Here is a 17,469-nt window from a genome sequence, read left to right as displayed (position 1 = left end):
TGTACAGTCAGACACACGGAAAAAAGCGTGTGTGCATATAGTGGCATATAACATCAAGTGACTACTATAGGTTATACATTAAGATTAAAAAATGAAAAATTTATCACTTACCATTCCTGCTGTTGGCAAACACCACACCGACTTCTGTGCCTCTCAGCACATCCTCCGACACCGTGAAGAAGTACTGTGCCTGCTCAAAGACGGGGGGAGCTACGGAGCCAGCCACAACACTGATGTTCACTCTGGCATTAACAGGCACCGTGAGCCCACCTCCGTCCATTGCTGTGACCACCATTGCAATGACAGAGTTGTCTTTCCCATGCAAGGAGCGGGAAAGAGAAATCACCCCTGCAGAGAAACAAATGCCACACAAAAAAAGCGCAGCATACAGAGATCACTCATGTTCTTCACCTCTGGGGGTGTGCAATATTATACTGTATAGATATGTATGATAAAGAACAGCTTCATCATATACATATATATATATATATATATATATATATATATATATATATATATATATACTAAGCAATTATTTATAGTGAAAAGATTTCATCCAAGTCAATACCATTCAATTGCACAGACTGATTGCAAATAGAGTGGTAAGTTTAGGACACTAATAAGGATCTAGTGAAAATGAAATCCGACTACGTCTATTAGTTTCATCAAGCAAAAGGCTTAGTTAAAAATTAAACAATGATGAGTGTTACAATACATATTCAATCATTTATAAGATATTGAGTATTTGTAATAAAGACAGACCTGTGTCCTTGTTAAGCGTGAAGAAGTTGGAGCCCCCGCCAGGCACTGTGCGGTATGTCACTTTGCCGTTCTCTCCTGCGTCGGGGTCGTTCGCTGATACTCTGAGGACAGAGGTTCCTGGCGCACTCTGAGAGCTCAAACTGACCGCATAGTTTACAGGGTAAAACATGGGCCTGTTGTCATTAATGTCCAACAATGCCACAGTAACATGGGCAGATGAGCTCAGGCCACCCTGAGGATAGAGAAGCCGGAGAGGTGTTTAAGGAGAGTTACTGGGCTTGTAATTACCTTTAATTTACCAGCTCAATAAATAAATAATGTAAATAATAATAAATAATGGCAATGGGAACTGTTACTTATTGCCTTCGTAGAAGTGTGTGTGTGTGTGAACAGAGTAAGAAAGGAAGAAAGTGAGCGAGAGTGGTTAAATATGTGTTACTGTATGTAAGTGCGCCCAAGGGAAGTTGCATTTTAATGGCATCTTATTTGAAGAGCTCATAGCTGTTGTTTCTGGCAGCGAAAGGGGACTGTACTGAGCGCTGAATCTGATAGCTAGTCTGGGAGAATGGATGTGATCTGACAGCACAAATACACATTTATGTCAAAGCACTGAGCCTACATGTTACCAAAAAAAGAACAAAAAAACACCCTGCTATTAATTACACAAGCCGAACAAAAATGTTATTGGACTAGCAAAAGATTAGCAATAATCTGCAATGGGACACACATACTGTACTGTAAGTACACTGCCTTTCGGATCATAATGATGAATCTACAGTATATTATAAATCTCTCACTCACCCCATCCGTAGCAGTGACTGTGAAATCGTATCTCTCAGATCCCTCATCCCGGTCTAGGACTGCGCTAGTGCAGATATGGCCAGTTTCTTTATTAATGCTGAACACTGCCGGAGGAGAACTGGAGGGTCCAGATCCTATAGAATAGGTTATTGCACCAAAGGAACCGCCATCAGCATCGATTGCCGTCACCTAGAGAAAACAAAGACAAACAGAAAATGTATTAACAATACTGTACAGTCTGTTATTTCTTATCAAGATGGATAACTCTTGCTTTTTTATACCAGTCAAAAGTTTGGACACGCCTTCCAAATCCATGGTCACTCCTAATTTTTATTTCTTTCTACATTGTAAAATAAAAACATGCAATAATCTCCATTAAAGAGTTGATGTTTAATGTTGAGCTGTCTCTCCCACTTATGTTCGGTAAAGACTTCATGATGGGTCTAATCGGAGATGCTGTTAATAGGTGTTTCCTGAGGCTGGTACAGTAACTGTAAATGACCTTCTTCTCTGACTGTCTTGCTTTCCTTGGATAGGCTTCATGAGCGCCGGATTCATCATGGTGCTTTTAGATGTGTGTGTGTGTGTGTGTGTGTACAGTATATCTATATATGGCACAGTAATATTTTTTAATACAAGGAACGTTTTTCTTTTTTCCCCTTGGGGAAATGACATGGCCATGGAATGACTATGATCTGTCCACCACCTGGCAGAAAGGAAGCCAAAGTTAACAACTCAGGTCAGGTCAAGTCCATCTGCCTTCCATAAGTTTCTGAATAAGACCAAAAATCTGCAAAGTTTTGTTTAGAGATCTGTTTCTCTTCGGATCTCCTGGTTTACGCTTATACTAACCTCAAGCTTGGCATGTTATGCTCAGCCAAACTGCAAGATGAGCAGAAAAACTGGGCTTAGGTGGTCACAGATCAACAAGCTAAAAAAAAAAAAACGACTGTTGCACAAGAGGAAAATATGAACAAATCCATTTCAACCAGCTGTGTTGCACACCTGACAGCTACGCATCACCAAAACATGGCAAGGAACCAGACATCAGGTGCTATCCATAAGGATGTGAAATGGAAAAGTCTTGACCTCTGATCTTCTCTTTCTGGTCGATGCGCTGATTCCTGATGCGCTCAGTAAACAGAATTACACTGGTGGTCCAAGAAAGTGCTCATTCATCACTTGGATATATGCATGTAACCTCAAAAGCCTACAGTATAACCCAACAAAACGTTCCTTTCAAAACATTCGGAGAAAAAGACTTTACAACGTCTGTTTCTGAAAAACATTATGTATGTTTGGCTTTAAAACACGATCCTATAACTTTGATTCATGTCTCTTACACCAGCAGTAAAATAGACCTTTCTATAAGACCTTGAGACTTTGAAATCAGGCCAGAGAGGCCGCGATGATGTGTCTCTGAGCCTGCACAGAGGTGAGGCAGTTCGTTCTCATGATATTGCTGTGGATTTCCTCATTCGTTCCAATACTGCTCTGGATTAAACAGTTTTAAACAGTCAACGGACTGGCTGGTCAGCACAAATATTGATCATACGGTATAGCCCTATCTGTGCACAGAAACAGCAGCTCTCTTTTTCAATAGACCAATTTTATACCTGTTACATAGAGAACCAATTTTACAAATGTGCATGATTAATTTTGTATACAGATATGGATAAATAGGTGTTTAAGTAAAACAGTAAAACCCTTTAACATATACTAAACGGGTGGCTCCACCGTGCTTTCCAGGTGGTACGTGTTTAAGAGCAGAATTCATTAAAAAGCAGTCAGCTTTCAACAGCCATAGACCACTGAAATCCTTCTCACTTAGCACAAAGAAGACTACCCTCAGAGGTTGTTATCCCAGCTGCAGATATCTTCACCATTACCACTTTGCCTTATTTCCTGAAAAAGATCACTTGGATGGATCTGTAATCTTTTAGCTGTCAGTGTTTCTGCAATATTTATGTAATTCAAGAAGTTCAGGCATCTGTGATATTAATTTTGGACACTGCACTGTCCAGGAGTCGGTTGTCCACACAGGAAAGCCCAGTGAGATACAACTTGACAAAGGATGACTTTAGAATCATTTGTATAGACACTAGAATAGCTGGATATTATCTTAGAGATAGATGAGATCACCACTTGGGAAGGAAGAAAGACTAACTTTTTTTTTTTCAGTGCTTAAAAAAAAAAAAATGAAAGAATGTTTCTCAAGAAAATTCGGAAATATATTTGACAGGTTTTATAGTTTAAAGTTTGTTGTTATTTATTTTAAGAATTCACCTTCCATTCTAGATCCCTGTTTCTCTGTGGGAAGGCCTTTAAGGTTTTAAGTCAGGTGTGGGGGTAATCGGCATGACGACCAAAGCTGGAAAAGCTTGGGTTACAGTCGGTTGTGGATTTGAGGTCATGACTGAGAGCCTCACGGGGTGCAAATGAAAAAAAAAGAATTATTGGGTGTCTGTTGGGAACCTCTGGGGAAAGAGGATGGCTACATTGATTCTCCATGCTTGCTCTGACATGGAAACACATAAAATCCTGAGGTACAGACAAATACACAGGCATTAAAAATCCCATAAGAAAAAACGTTTATGAAAAGTGTAAGAGGTAAAGCATAAAAAAGCAATATAAGGATGTGTAGTTTAAATGAAAAAAGACCTGGAAGCAATCAGTCCAGCCTGAATTGCAATAGTGATGAGACAGAGCTTCTCTTATTAATGCTTGTTAAATTTCTCATTCATCATTCAATCATTAATTAAAAAAGATGATCTGATTGGATAAAAAAAAGTAAAAAAAGAAAGTGGATCAATGTGTCACACCCTCATCCACTTATCCCTGTAAATGCAAATTCAAAATCATCGCTTTGGAGTCTCATTCTATTACAGCACTGCTTATGTATCATGTCTAGAACAGACAGACATTAAAAAATGTTAAATTGTAACTCCATTTGAGTTGATTCTGTAACTCAGAGCTTGATCGATGGGATCGATGTGAACAGAACACACTTTGGAATAATTTGACCTGACGTTGCTAAATTATGCGTTGAACCCAATCTGCTGAGTTGCCTGAACCACCAGAGCCTCTGTGTGTGTGTGTCTGTGTGTCGACTGAGCAAAAAGAGGCCAATGATTGCTAAAAACTGTCTTTAGATTACTGGCTGGTTATCATGTTCCAGCAGTAGAAACAGAAATGGAAGAAGAAGAAAAAAGAGGATTGTAACGCCAACCCAGCCATTAAGCAGCCATAGTCCATATTGAATTATTTAAACATGTGTAGGGTAAAAGCAGCACTGTAGGAAGTTTAAAAGTCTACATAACCTTTTTGTTATGGTACAGTTTAGGGTTACAGATAAGGTGGCTTGAAAGACCAGTTTGAAATAGAGCAGTAATACTGTCTGGATGAAGGCATACGTTTATCACGGAGACCCATTTATTCCTGAAGTCACACTCTGTGCAATCACTCCCAGGAAAGAACACATACCGCTGTATACCATAACTCAAGTCTTTCTAGGGTCATATGTCTCTCATGAGATATTGCACACGACCCCTAAATACCAAACACTATGGTACAGTACAAGTAACGAATTGGACCTTGATTTTATTATTACTATTATTATTATTATTATTATTATTATTATTATTATTCACATCAGACTGATTACCTCTGTATGATCAATTAAGAGCTGATTTACAGGTGGAGACTTCCGTTCTTCACTCTCGGTAATACCTCTTCTCTTTCTTTTACTGTAGTGCAGTCATTCCAAAGAAGTTGTTGAATAATGTTTTAATAATAATGACTAAGTAGTCAGGGCTGTGTCGGAGGGTTTACATCTGGCATATTTAGCTCAAACGCATGATATCAATGAGTTTAACTTGCATTAAATGGTTCTTCCTAAGATTTAACTGACAAGTCTGTATAAGGATTCAAGTCAAAGTTATGAAGTGACAAAAAAAAATTTAATGTTCTGAAGCCTTCTTGTGGTTTCTCCATTTGTATGTGTTGTACATTGTTTGGTATTGCATTGCTTAAATGTGTAACATGTGGTCTAAATTACTAATGCTACGGTTTATCTTTTGTTTTCATCTAATTTCAAGAAGCTGAATGTAAAATGTGCATTTTCAATAAGAAGTGTTTTCCTGTTTAACATGTAGGTATTAGTTTTAGAAAACATTGCACACATGCACCAAAAAAAACCTATAGTTGTCCAGCATCTACATTACAACTGTACAAACAATCTGAATCATTCTGCATAACTACAGTAGATTGGAGGTTGTTCAACGTGTACATACTGTACCATGTCCTTACTACTGGAGTTTGTTTTTGTTGATATTGTTTGTTGTTCGTAATCATGGGTTTACAGAGAAGATTTCCTTCTAAACTGTAGATGTTGATTTCTTTCCATGATGCTGCCAGTGCAAGATCCACAAACGCCAGCTAATTACAGTGCTCCGGTCCTATAAAAACCTGTTTTTATAGATCTATAAGTGCTTTCTGTCTCTTCCAGTGACCATAATAACCCTTTCCCTGCCATCACAACACTTGAAATAGGAAGTAACCTAACTTAATTACAAGAGACGTGCATGCAGCAATGAGAGTGGTTAGCATCTACACCTGATGCAGAACATATGGTACAAAGGTAGTCAGCTCTAGAGCTCAAAAACAGTGTTCAGATCTTACCAGACTCACCATGGCAGTTGACCCAAAAAACTGTCCTTCAGTTGATGGTTTATAACAATAATGTCCTTCACAATAATGGCAGAAGTAATACGACTTATGACTTAAGACTACAGTAAGGTGCTATGAGTGGATTGAGTCAAGATCCTTCTTTCATTATTTCAACAAATTCTAATGGCACTTACAGTGGTGTGTAAAAGTCTTGTTTAAAAATATGTAAGCACAGACTATTGATTTCAGTCATGTCAGTACTGTAGTAAAACATTTCATTTTCATAATTGCATTTCCAAAGCAAACAAGCACCAACCAGGAGGGACTCATCAACTGTATCATCTAAACACTCTGTGGTCTTCAGTATTGATCTGGTCAGAGGAATGATGATACAATCAACTAATAGTTGGGTGTAGGTCCCAATGGGGCGCAAAGATTAATGCAGAACATGTACCATGTAAACACTGTGTAGGTTTGCTTTGCATAGAGTTGTGGCTGTGATTCCCCTAAACCACACGATTTGTAGTTCATTTTTATAAATGTATAAGCTTTGGTTTGGTTACTAATTTTATCATTTTTAATGGATGGAGAACAGATAAATCGATTCCCTTTGTGCCACAATGTACACACTATCACAGATCAGTTAGTCTAGTAGCAGTGTTGATCATGAACAGTACAGTAATGAAAATACATCACAAAGTTTATTTGCATGCTTATCAAAGAAACCCACTAGCAAAAGACTTAATGTAGATTATTTCAGTACAACAGAAATGTCAACATGTTGTTTTTTATTTGTAAAGAGCAACTATAATTATTAAATATATTAATAATTATACAAGGCATAGTTACTGTAATACTGTAGGTAAAATCTGTATGGAGTAAATAAAAAAATTACAAAGACCAGACTCATACAGTAGGTGAACCCATCCTCATTTGGATGACACAGATAACCAGCTACCACGACCATAAATAAATAATCCTTTCTATAATTGTTTTATAAGGAAGTTTGAAAGTGCAGTTGTAAAACGGGAAACGTGTTTCAGTTGAGGTCGAGGTTATGAACTGTATACTGATGGAGAGTCGGGTACAAAAGTGTCTGTGGCAACTTCAGTCCTAAGTCTATTCAAGTCATCGCAGTCACAAGCCATCGCAGAAAAACTTTTGAACCAATGTTTTCCAATGCCATCATCATGAATATTCATTTAAACATTAAAGATGAACTTCAAAGCCTCTTAACATCAAAGCAATTTGAAATGTTCCTATAGAAATGTTCTTTCTATAGATACCATGACAAATCTTACATAGCCAGATTATATTTATTATAAAAAGCTTATTTTAATTATAATGGTAACTGTACTGTATGTTCAGCAATATTTTTAAAATTAGACACTCAAGACACTCAAGCAGGCTAAAATGTAAGGTATTAGTAAGCAATTGAATTAAATTTAAAACAGATGAGAAGAAACACACTTCAACAGGCGGTTGTTCCAGCTAAGGCGGTGTATCCGTTGGTTAACAAACTGAACTGTTTGTCATGTAGTAAACTCTAAAGACGATTTACGGACTAGACTATTAGGAGGTGCCCTTTAGTGGTTCTGCTATAAAGTGAATGTACAGAGCGGATGTTTCTCTTTCCTTAAGCTTTTGTAAAAATGCCACAGGACTCTTTTTATTTTATAGGCTTGTGGAATTTGTTGCTTCTATCAAAAAGAAAAAGAACAGTGCCACTTTTTGTGTTCTTCTTTGAAGTGAAGTCAAGAGCTACAAGTACCAAGTCGAAGGAAAAAACATTGTGTATGCAGAATTCCGAGGAGTGTGTGCATTGAAGATAACTTTGTCTGAAACCTTGGCGTTTGAGGTTTAAATGTTTATACAGTACAGTATGACTTATCTATAGATAACAGCACTGGCAAAATACAAATCACTGCTAAAATGTCACTAATTGCAACTTTTCTGGCAAAATACGAATGATACCAATAACAATACTATTTTTCTGCCTTTCATCCAATCTAAGCATCTGTGTACTTTCAATATTGTTCCTTTCTTGCTACAGTACTCACATAAAACACTCAGAAGTGTGGAGAGGTAAACCAGTGGTGGCCACCACTAACTACGAATAAGTTCACATTACTACTTAAGTAATTCAATTCCAATTTATTTACCCTAATGTGACACATACCAGATTTCTATGGCTCTGTGAACATACAAATTTCACGTTTCTATGGATCTAAAGTACTTCATTTCACCATGTCTTGAACTGCTGTAATTTGAGTTTCCCCTTTATTCCCAGAGACTTAATATCTGTTATTAACATGTTATTTAACACCAAAATTATTTTCATCATTAATTATTGATTCCTTTGTTCTTGAGTCTTAAGCACTGGCACTGGAGAAATCAATAGATTTGGCGAGTCATGCATCATGCTGACAGCCGCGCAGGACCAGCCAAGAAACACTAAAGCTTATTCAAGATAATTACCTTCAGCCTATGCAAATTAATGCTTTTCTTGACCATGTCTACACCCACAGAATATCGGATGTTCCACACAATTTCCATTGGATAATATTAGCATCGGGTGAAGGATATAATGAGATCCTCATAAAATAGAAAAGAACTAAAGTGGCCCAGGCTTCTCATCTTAGTGATTTTACTGACTTAAGGGGAGAGTGAAAAATCGAGTAAGACAGCACTTTCAAAAGCATGACAGAACGTGAGAAACCGCATTGTTAGGAAGGAGAAATTTAAGCCCCTTAAAGCACTGTTGTCATTCAACAACTCATCTAAATTATGTGGCTGCCCCAAACCCAAAAAGCATTATATGTGTTTACACTGACCCCGCTCGATTATACACTTCAATCTGGAGCCTAATCACTACTGAAGCATAAGCAACTCCCTGGCATGGTAGAAAAGGGCAGTGTGTAATGCTTGACATCCCTCCTGTTACTGGAGTCTGTGGTGGTGCAGAGGGGGATGAAACAACGGATGCGGAAAGAAAAAGGCAGAGGAGGGGGGTTGGTGAGGAGAGGATTCGGATGAAGGATCAGTCAAGCATGGAAGAGTAATGTTCATAGGGGTATACTGTCAGTGCTCCATAAATGCAAGCAAATCGAGACAATCCTGCTCCAGTAACCAGCAATACAACCTGCTATCCTGTTACTGGCCAATTTTATAGGAACACCCCTTTCCCCTGAATACTCCTGTAATTATCTGATTAGTCGGTCAGGAGAACAAATATTAAAGTGATTTTAAAAAAGATGGTTTATTAGTATCATAGGAGCTGGTTTATCTTGATTATAGATTTATTAGCTGATACGTTAAAATATTATATACTACTAGTCAAAAGTTTGGATCTTCTAATTCACCTTCTAATTCCATGGCCTTTCCTGATTTTAAGTTCTTTCTACACCGTAAAACAAGGCTAAAAGCATCTAAAATATGCAGTAATCTCATTTGAATAGTTGATATTGAGATGCGTCTGCTACTGATGCTCTGCAAAGCCTTCATAACGGCTCCAATCTGAGGTGCTGCTAATTGGTGATTTTTGAGGCTGGTAACTCTCTCTGCAGCAGAGGAGAGTTTTGGTCTTGCTTCTTGCTTCCCTGGGAAGGTCTTCATGAGAGCCGGTTAAATCATTGGGCTTGACGAGTTTTGCAAATGCACTTGACGATACTGTTCTTCCAAGAACCGTTCCAGAACAGCTGACCTTCGTGTCTTAAAATAATAACTGACTGTGGTTGTTATTATTGTTACTCAGTTACCCAATGCCATATGTGTTATTTCATAGTTTATAAATCTCTAGTATTGTTCTAGAATGCAGAGACCCAACAAGCACTAGCGGAAAACCTGCGAACTTCATGCACACTGACTGACCCAAGGCGGGAATCAAACCCGGGACCTGGAGGTGCAAGGAGATAGCGCTAACCACTATACATAAAAATAGAAATAAAATATAAAATATTAAAAAATTATACATACATTTTTATATCTATAATTTATATACAGTAAGGGAAAAAAATCTATCACAACCATGAGTTTGTCCCTGATGAGCAAGCAAATCTGATATTTCAATAGAAAGAAACCTTGAGAGGAACCAGACCCCAAAAGGGATCCCTTCCTCATTTAGATGATACCAAAGAGTGTGATCATAAATCAATTCCTATTATATCTGCATACTACAAGTTTAAAAGTTCAGTTATATGACAGGAAAAGTTTTCAAGTTAATAGTAAGTCTGTTTTCACTCTTGGAGGTTCAAGTACAAAACTGTCCATTGCAAATTTAGTTCTTTAGTCATTTGAGTGAATGACTATTGAATATTATTAGTATTTTGTATAAACTTCTCATTTTCACTGTCTGCAAAGTGCAAAACTGTTCTCAAATGGACTGTTTTACTAAAAATCTGTTATGTATTTTAAAATCTGGTCTCTGATCTACTCCTTGCTCAGTCTAGGGTTGGTGATGGTCCTGATGCGCATGATAAGGACAGGGTCAAAAGGTCAAAAGCTATGACCCTTTGCTTTCTTTGGTGCTGACATCCCTATTCTGTGGCTCTGAAAGAAACGATTCATCCATTTTTAGATACAATGCGGAAACAGCTGTTTTAACAGAAAAACAGATGCAACGAAGGGACACAGCCTATTATATGTTCAATTACACAAGGGTTAATTTAAGCAATGATATTAATCACTTTATTCATGAAGACACCAGGTTGCACAGAACTCAATCTAATCTAACTGAGAGATAAAAAAAAATAATAAAACAAAAAGTTTATTGCATGCACAAATCCAAAAAGGATTTTTATTGTAATAAAAAATGGGTCAGTGCACCAAATGTTACCTGTCCCAAACCATTACATAATACATAAACTTACCAACAAACAGTGACTTTACTGGCTAACCTGTTAAGCAATAAAAGTAACCATAAACATATCTGCTGAGACCGAGAGACGATCCCATGGGAAAAATTGCATTCATAAATAGAACTCCAAAATGATGACCTGCTACACATTCATTAGGGTCAGCGGTTCCAGTGATGCAAGTTTATCATATTTAGTATTTATATAAATTCACCTTACCCTTCAATAAGGAAAGGTAAAATGTTAACCTGGAAACAATAATCCACAGTCAATTGCAATCAGTTGAACTCCACATCATGCCTTATATGTGGTGGTCTAGAAAACCCCATTGCAAGAACTACGGGCTTTTTTACAGATACCGTCTGCGAATAATTATACAGGATAAAAAATTGGGTTATTTACCAAAAGTGAAAAAAAGAGAAAACTGCATTCAAAGACCCACTGAGACGCACAAACACACTGACTGTCTAACTGCAGGTTATATATTAATTTAATTGTAAATAATTTAACTTGTAATAATATATAATTATTCGACCATGAAAACCATCTGTCTTTACACAGTATGTCCTGCTACACTATATCAACTTTAATTCATAGATATTTCTCTTTAGAATTAGATTTAGATTCATTAGATTGATTGTGGCATGGTTATTGGTATCAATGTTACGTTGGCAACGTTACGGATGTTGGAACATTATTGTTATTAAGTTGTATTTGAAATTTAGTATTTCAAACTGAATTACATCCTTAAAGTGCTCATACTTCCGATGCTAGTTTTTTTATCCCACAAGTAAGCTGATTCCCAGTCTGGGACCAGACCTGAGCCAGTGCTGAACGCTAGCCATTGGTCCAACCGGAAAACCTACATCCAGTGCCAGTAAATGCATATAAATTGCTTTGTCAAACAAAAATCAGCGAGCAGAATAATGACAAAAAAGCATCTGTAGTAAAAGCATGTCATGGATGTACAGGATGCTTATTGTCATGACGCATGAGATTCATCGTTTGACACATATGCTGTGTAGCCTTAGCACTGGTTTTGCTGGTATGTTTAGGAGCTGTGATGCACGTCTCAGTAATATTTCTGAAAAAAAAAAGAAAATGCATGATGCTGCGTTCAGGAAAAAAGGGTGGTCATGAAAGTCCATATAAATATATACATATTAAGATAAAGATAGGCAAAGACTTAGCCAAACAGGTGACCTGGTCTTTTTCCAGTCTTCAACTGTTCGGGTTTTGGTGAGTGTGTGTAAATGATAGCCTCACGGGAGTGGAACATAAAATTGTCTTCTACAGTTGTAGATCATCCACCACAAGTTTTGATGTGTATGAGATCTAAGATGCTTTACTGTTCATCCTGGTTATAAAATGTGACTATTTGAGTTACAACAGACTTCCTGACAACTCAAACCAATCTGATCATTCTCCTCGAATGATACAACTACATCACTAAGTATTAATTTAAATACAAAGTCCTACATAGTTGGCAGCACAGTATTAGTTTTCAGCAATGTTTAATGCACAGTTTATACCCGTCCGTTTGAACATTGTCTTTGACAGATTTAACTTTACAGCTTTGTGGCCTGAAAGGTCCATTCCAGTAGTTGACTTCTCAATTCATCCTCTGTAAAAGACACTATGTTTTGGCAGAACATTACATATCCAACATCCCAGGTGCATCAGACTAACCAATCTTATTCAGGATCACAACTTTATCTTTCCCCGGTGTGCTGTTTGATGTGGCCTAATGATGCACTGACCTAGCACAGAGACTGTGCTAATGATAAAGAATAACCGGCAGGGAAATATAACACAGAATGTAAAGTCGTTGGATGGTTTTAGATGGCTCTGACTGCATGCATTAGGGGGGAGTAAAAGCAGTTAAATAACAGAGCAGGTCAAAGAGGGTGCACACATCAAAGAGGCATCAACTCTTGGAACAGAGAGAGGCAAGAACAAGTCCCTAATAATCCTGCTACGACTTAAGGATCTGCATAGGGAATGCATTGAGTACTGCACTGAAGGTGAGAGAAAGGGTACACAGCTTTTCGCAACTTGGACAGGAACAAATGCTGTGCAAGAGAAATAAAAAACATAAATTCAGAAAGGGGGAAAAATGGTGAGAAAGAAAGAGAGGTAAATCCTTTGAGACCAGTTTAGTTTTAAGACCTTGAAAAATGCCTCAGCATTGCCTCCCCAATGCCTCTAATGGAAGCCATATTGGATTAGACCAGCGTGAAAGCACATCACAGCCTGCAAATCGTGACACAAAAGCCATGTGTGAAGAAACAAATCACAGTAACAACCATCTCAGCTGCTTACATCAAGACAACATGCTCCCTCTGTGACATTAACTATATTTTTTCGGATTTTCTAAGGGCACAATTCATTTATACTAATCTGATTTAACACCGATGTTTGCTTGGCTGAGGCGTGGCTATTCTTTTTTCTAGTGCTCCAAAATCAATATGTTGTCAGGCCACACATTTTACCCAGATGGTTAAAGGGTGAAAATCCCAAAACACAATGAAGTGAGTCAGGGTCGTGACCTGTTATAGCTCCATGCATATAAATCAGTGAACAGCAAAAAGCTTGATGGATGAAACAGAAACAGATACTGAGGTGGGAGGAGGGATGAAGATTGACAGCGCGAGTTACACCTCTAGTATTTTTTTTTTTCAAATAATTAAGGTCCTGATCCATTTTTACCTTTTAAAATCTATAGTCATTTATAAATTAATATCACAAAAAAAGGCTATAAGAGTAAAAAAAAAAATGTTCGGGACGAGGTGGTATTTATGGAAGTCCTCGCAGTCAGAATTTGAGTTATGGAAAGAGCCTTGGGATGGGAAGAGAGCTGTTGAAAGAGAATTCCAGATTCAAAATAATCAAACCACATTCCAGGACGGCCGCTTCCACCATCTCGCTCTTCAAATACACAGACACATGTGAAAAAGCAACGACCGAAAGCGATTCCGTGCCAGTGACACGCATGCTCTTCCCAGCACCTTGGGAAAAGCGGAGAGCGTTACGATTCATAAAGCACCTGTTCCATCCAAAGCAGTACACAACCACAAGCACTGATTTCCTCCCTCCCCCAAAGGGCACTGTTGCTCAAGAAGGGCAGACTTCCGAGAAGCTCAGCAGGGACCTGCACTCTAAAATAAAGCTGTCAGTGGATGGTCACAGGCCGGATGTGTGGATGTAACCCTTCATGCTCTCCTGTGTGAATGGCAGCGGCCTTGCTGAGAGATCATTCACTGTGTGGCCTGCACGAGCAGGAGGGAGCGTGAACGTGCTAACCCAGGACATGCTAAAACTTGGATAAGCTTAAGCTTGGCCTGGATCAAAGAGGATCGCTGCGTGCCATACCCTCACATGATAATGAACTCACTCCCTGAAACAAGAGTGGTAATAAATTGTGCCTGTGATACAGACTAGAGGTTCGTAGGAGTACTAAAGCATGTTAAAAAGACACACATATGGGCTCTCGTATGCATGCACACACAGACATGTGCACCAGACAGGACGCCCCAGTGCACTCCTACTCACCATCTATTTTCTCTGCTCTTGGCTACCTAAGGCTTCAGGAATGGCCAAGAAAAACAAAATGGCCAGGCGCAAGATAGCACAGGGGTTAGAGGGCTCCACAGCTCCAGCTGAGAGAAAAAGAACTGTGAGTGTTGTCAGATAACACACACACACATACACACACACACACACACACTTGGGAATATTCCATCTGTAGAGTAAAATACCACAGAGTGGATGGAATATATATAATGCAGGCTGTATATTTGTCACGCACGTCAGTCTGTCAGGATGTAACAACATCGTGGCATTTAAAGCTGAGCAACTTGCGAATTCTGCAGTCTCGATGTTAATAGTTGATGAGGAATAAGAGCAACAGGGTCACTGTTTTCTGAATAATGTGTGCTATTAGCCTAATTAACAGCATTTCCTTAGGGAAACACTGGCTTAAGTGCGCCATGGTTTATTGCGGTCTTATAAAGATGCCTTGGATTCCAGGATTACATTCTACAAAAATGAGTATAAAAAAAAAAGAAAAAAAAGAGAAGCAAAGATAACACTAATTTCACACTGCAAATCATCTGATTTTAATCCACATGCATTATTAGTATGGATTTTCCACATGCAAAGCGTTAAAGCAGCAGTGCTCAGGATCGATGCTTTTCAGCTCAATCAGATTTTCCTCTGTGACACTTTTCATATGCACCGTCTCCCTTTTTCACTGTCACTCCTCCAGTGCTGCTGGAGTCACCGAGTTCATGAAGGATTTGTTCAAGGACAGCAGGAACGCCAGCTCCCCCAGAACTTGACGAAGGAACCACATGTACAGTTGAGAAACGTAATTTCTTCTACATGGTACCAGCTCTGCTGACTCACTTTATTCTCAGATGGCCAGCAATATATCAGGAGACACACTGTCTCTGTCACACGAGAGACGACTCGCTGTCCTCTCCGATATCTCACATCTGTCGTAACCTGTTTACGGACAACGTCTGCACTTTGTCCGAAGCGGTTGCGCAATTCCTAAAAGGACAGGGTTAATATTAAGGATACACTGGCTAATACATAATATCCTGATATTAATCTTTACTCTTCATTGAAACTTTATCAGTTACAGCTGTGCAAACACCAGTCCATGGCCTACTCACTAAAACCCATGTTCGTCCAGAACAGACAAAACAACAGGCATACTGGAGGGACGGGGATTAACCCAGATCAAGCCTCGTTCCTGTCATTCACACGGGACCTGCCGCATCTTCCCCACGTTTCAGTTTTTTACGGGTCTGTCTATCTTGAATACCGGATAAAGTGCTAAATGATGAAACGCATCTAGTACACTATATTTTTTAAGTTAAGAAACGTGCATTGTAATCTGAACAAAGCCGTATTGTTTCATGTGTAATATAATTCCAATAAACTTGACATTACACTGGAATCACTACATCAGCGAGGCCCTTGGTAGACCCATGAAAAACATATTCGAACTAAAACTCCTTTTCAGGATAAAGAGCTTGTGTTGTCACATGGCGTGTTGAGCTGTGTGGTGGACTACTGTATTACTTGATCAAAGTACACTTAAGAGGATTTAAATGGACAAGCCTGGAAAGGCCAGCCAGATCTTCAGATGACTATGAGATCTACAAGCGTGAGTATTAAAAGGTCGCCTGAATCTATTTATCTTCAAGTCGTAGATAAATGATGTCAGTTGTACAAACCAGACATCCATAATCTTTCTATGTGATGCCAATGTCTGGGTAATAATAGAAGGACAATTTCAAATTAATAGGTTCAACAGGACATACAGTACAGTGGCGATGTCTGAACAAATATTTTAAAATGATGCATACAGCAGCCCTGACCTTCCTAGAAATGTAGATGAACTTGACATGCAAGCTCCAAGTATTCCCTACACTCATTCTCTACACCACTTATCCTGTAAAGGGTTGCAGGCGGCCTGGGGTGCAAACCCATCGCAGCCATGCAAGCACACACCCTCACACACATACTGTGGAGATTTTGGAAATGCCAATTAGTGCCTAATCTGCATGTCTTTGGATTGTGAGAAGAAACCACATTACCCGCCTTCCACGTGTTTCCAGTTAGGGCAAAAAAAAAAAAACAGTTAATCTGCATCATTGTGCATTCATGCTGATTATCAAACAATGAGTTGAAGAAAGTAACAAAGTTCGAACAACAACAGAGGTTTTTTTTTTTTTTCTTCTATGCCTCAGGATGGCCTTTCAGTGACCTCTACAGTCCCCAAACTCCTACAGGCAAAGTTCAAGATGGACCACTGCTTTCTGAGAGCATCTTTTCCCTCTGGCTCCATAATCGCTAAACCAGACTTACTTCTTTTGCTTTGCTGATGTTTCCTGACCTTTAAATGACATGACTAGGAAAGGATTCCTATCGTCTATATTCTCTCTATATCTGCAAAAGAGAAAGCCTACATTCAAGCTTAGCTAGCAGTCCTCTGCCGTGTCATTTTCAGCTCAGCTCAGCATTCGCTGTGAAAAAAATAGAAAATCGGTCTAAGGACATTGTAAAAAGACAATATGGGCCGTGGAGCAAAGGAGGATAGAAATAATCAGAGAGGGACAAGCTTTTTCCGTCCTGAGTGGTAGCCTGTTTCTGAGGTTTTATAGTCTTTAGCTTTAGTTCTAACCTTGTCATTATATGCAGGCAAGTGTGAGGTTGCTGGATATAAGTACAGTATAACCCAAAATACATTTAGTTGGGGTGTTGTCAGTGGTGCACCATGTTACTCGTCTAAACAGGTTCAGTAAACCACCACAAGATACACAAGTACATATTTGTGAAATCAGAAAGTTGGTCAGGTCATAACCAGAAAAAC

The 17,469-nt window shown here is 38.7% G+C and overlaps 1 protein-coding gene across 1 annotated transcript in view; it reads right to left on the bottom strand.

Moving 5' to 3' along the window:
- The window catches only part of dchs1b (dachsous cadherin-related 1b), a 90,004-nt gene that overhangs the window by 20,729 nt on the left and 51,806 nt on the right, over positions 1-17,469 (bottom strand). The window contains exons 3-5 of the mRNA XM_053476349.1: positions 1,564-1,752; positions 763-994; positions 112-348 (exon numbers count right to left, since the gene is read on the bottom strand). Of these exons, the coding sequence (XP_053332324.1) occupies positions 112-348; positions 763-994; positions 1,564-1,752 (658 nt within the window). The remainder of the gene's footprint in view (positions 1-111; positions 349-762; positions 995-1,563; positions 1,753-17,469) is intronic.

The sequence above is a fragment of the Clarias gariepinus genome, chromosome 17 (genome assembly GCF_024256425.1).
Source record: "Clarias gariepinus isolate MV-2021 ecotype Netherlands chromosome 17, CGAR_prim_01v2, whole genome shotgun sequence".
Classification (NCBI taxonomy): domain Eukaryota; kingdom Metazoa; phylum Chordata; class Actinopteri; order Siluriformes; family Clariidae; genus Clarias; species Clarias gariepinus.
Note: the sequence above shows the minus strand (reverse complement) of the source record. Positions and strands in the feature narration are given on the sequence as shown.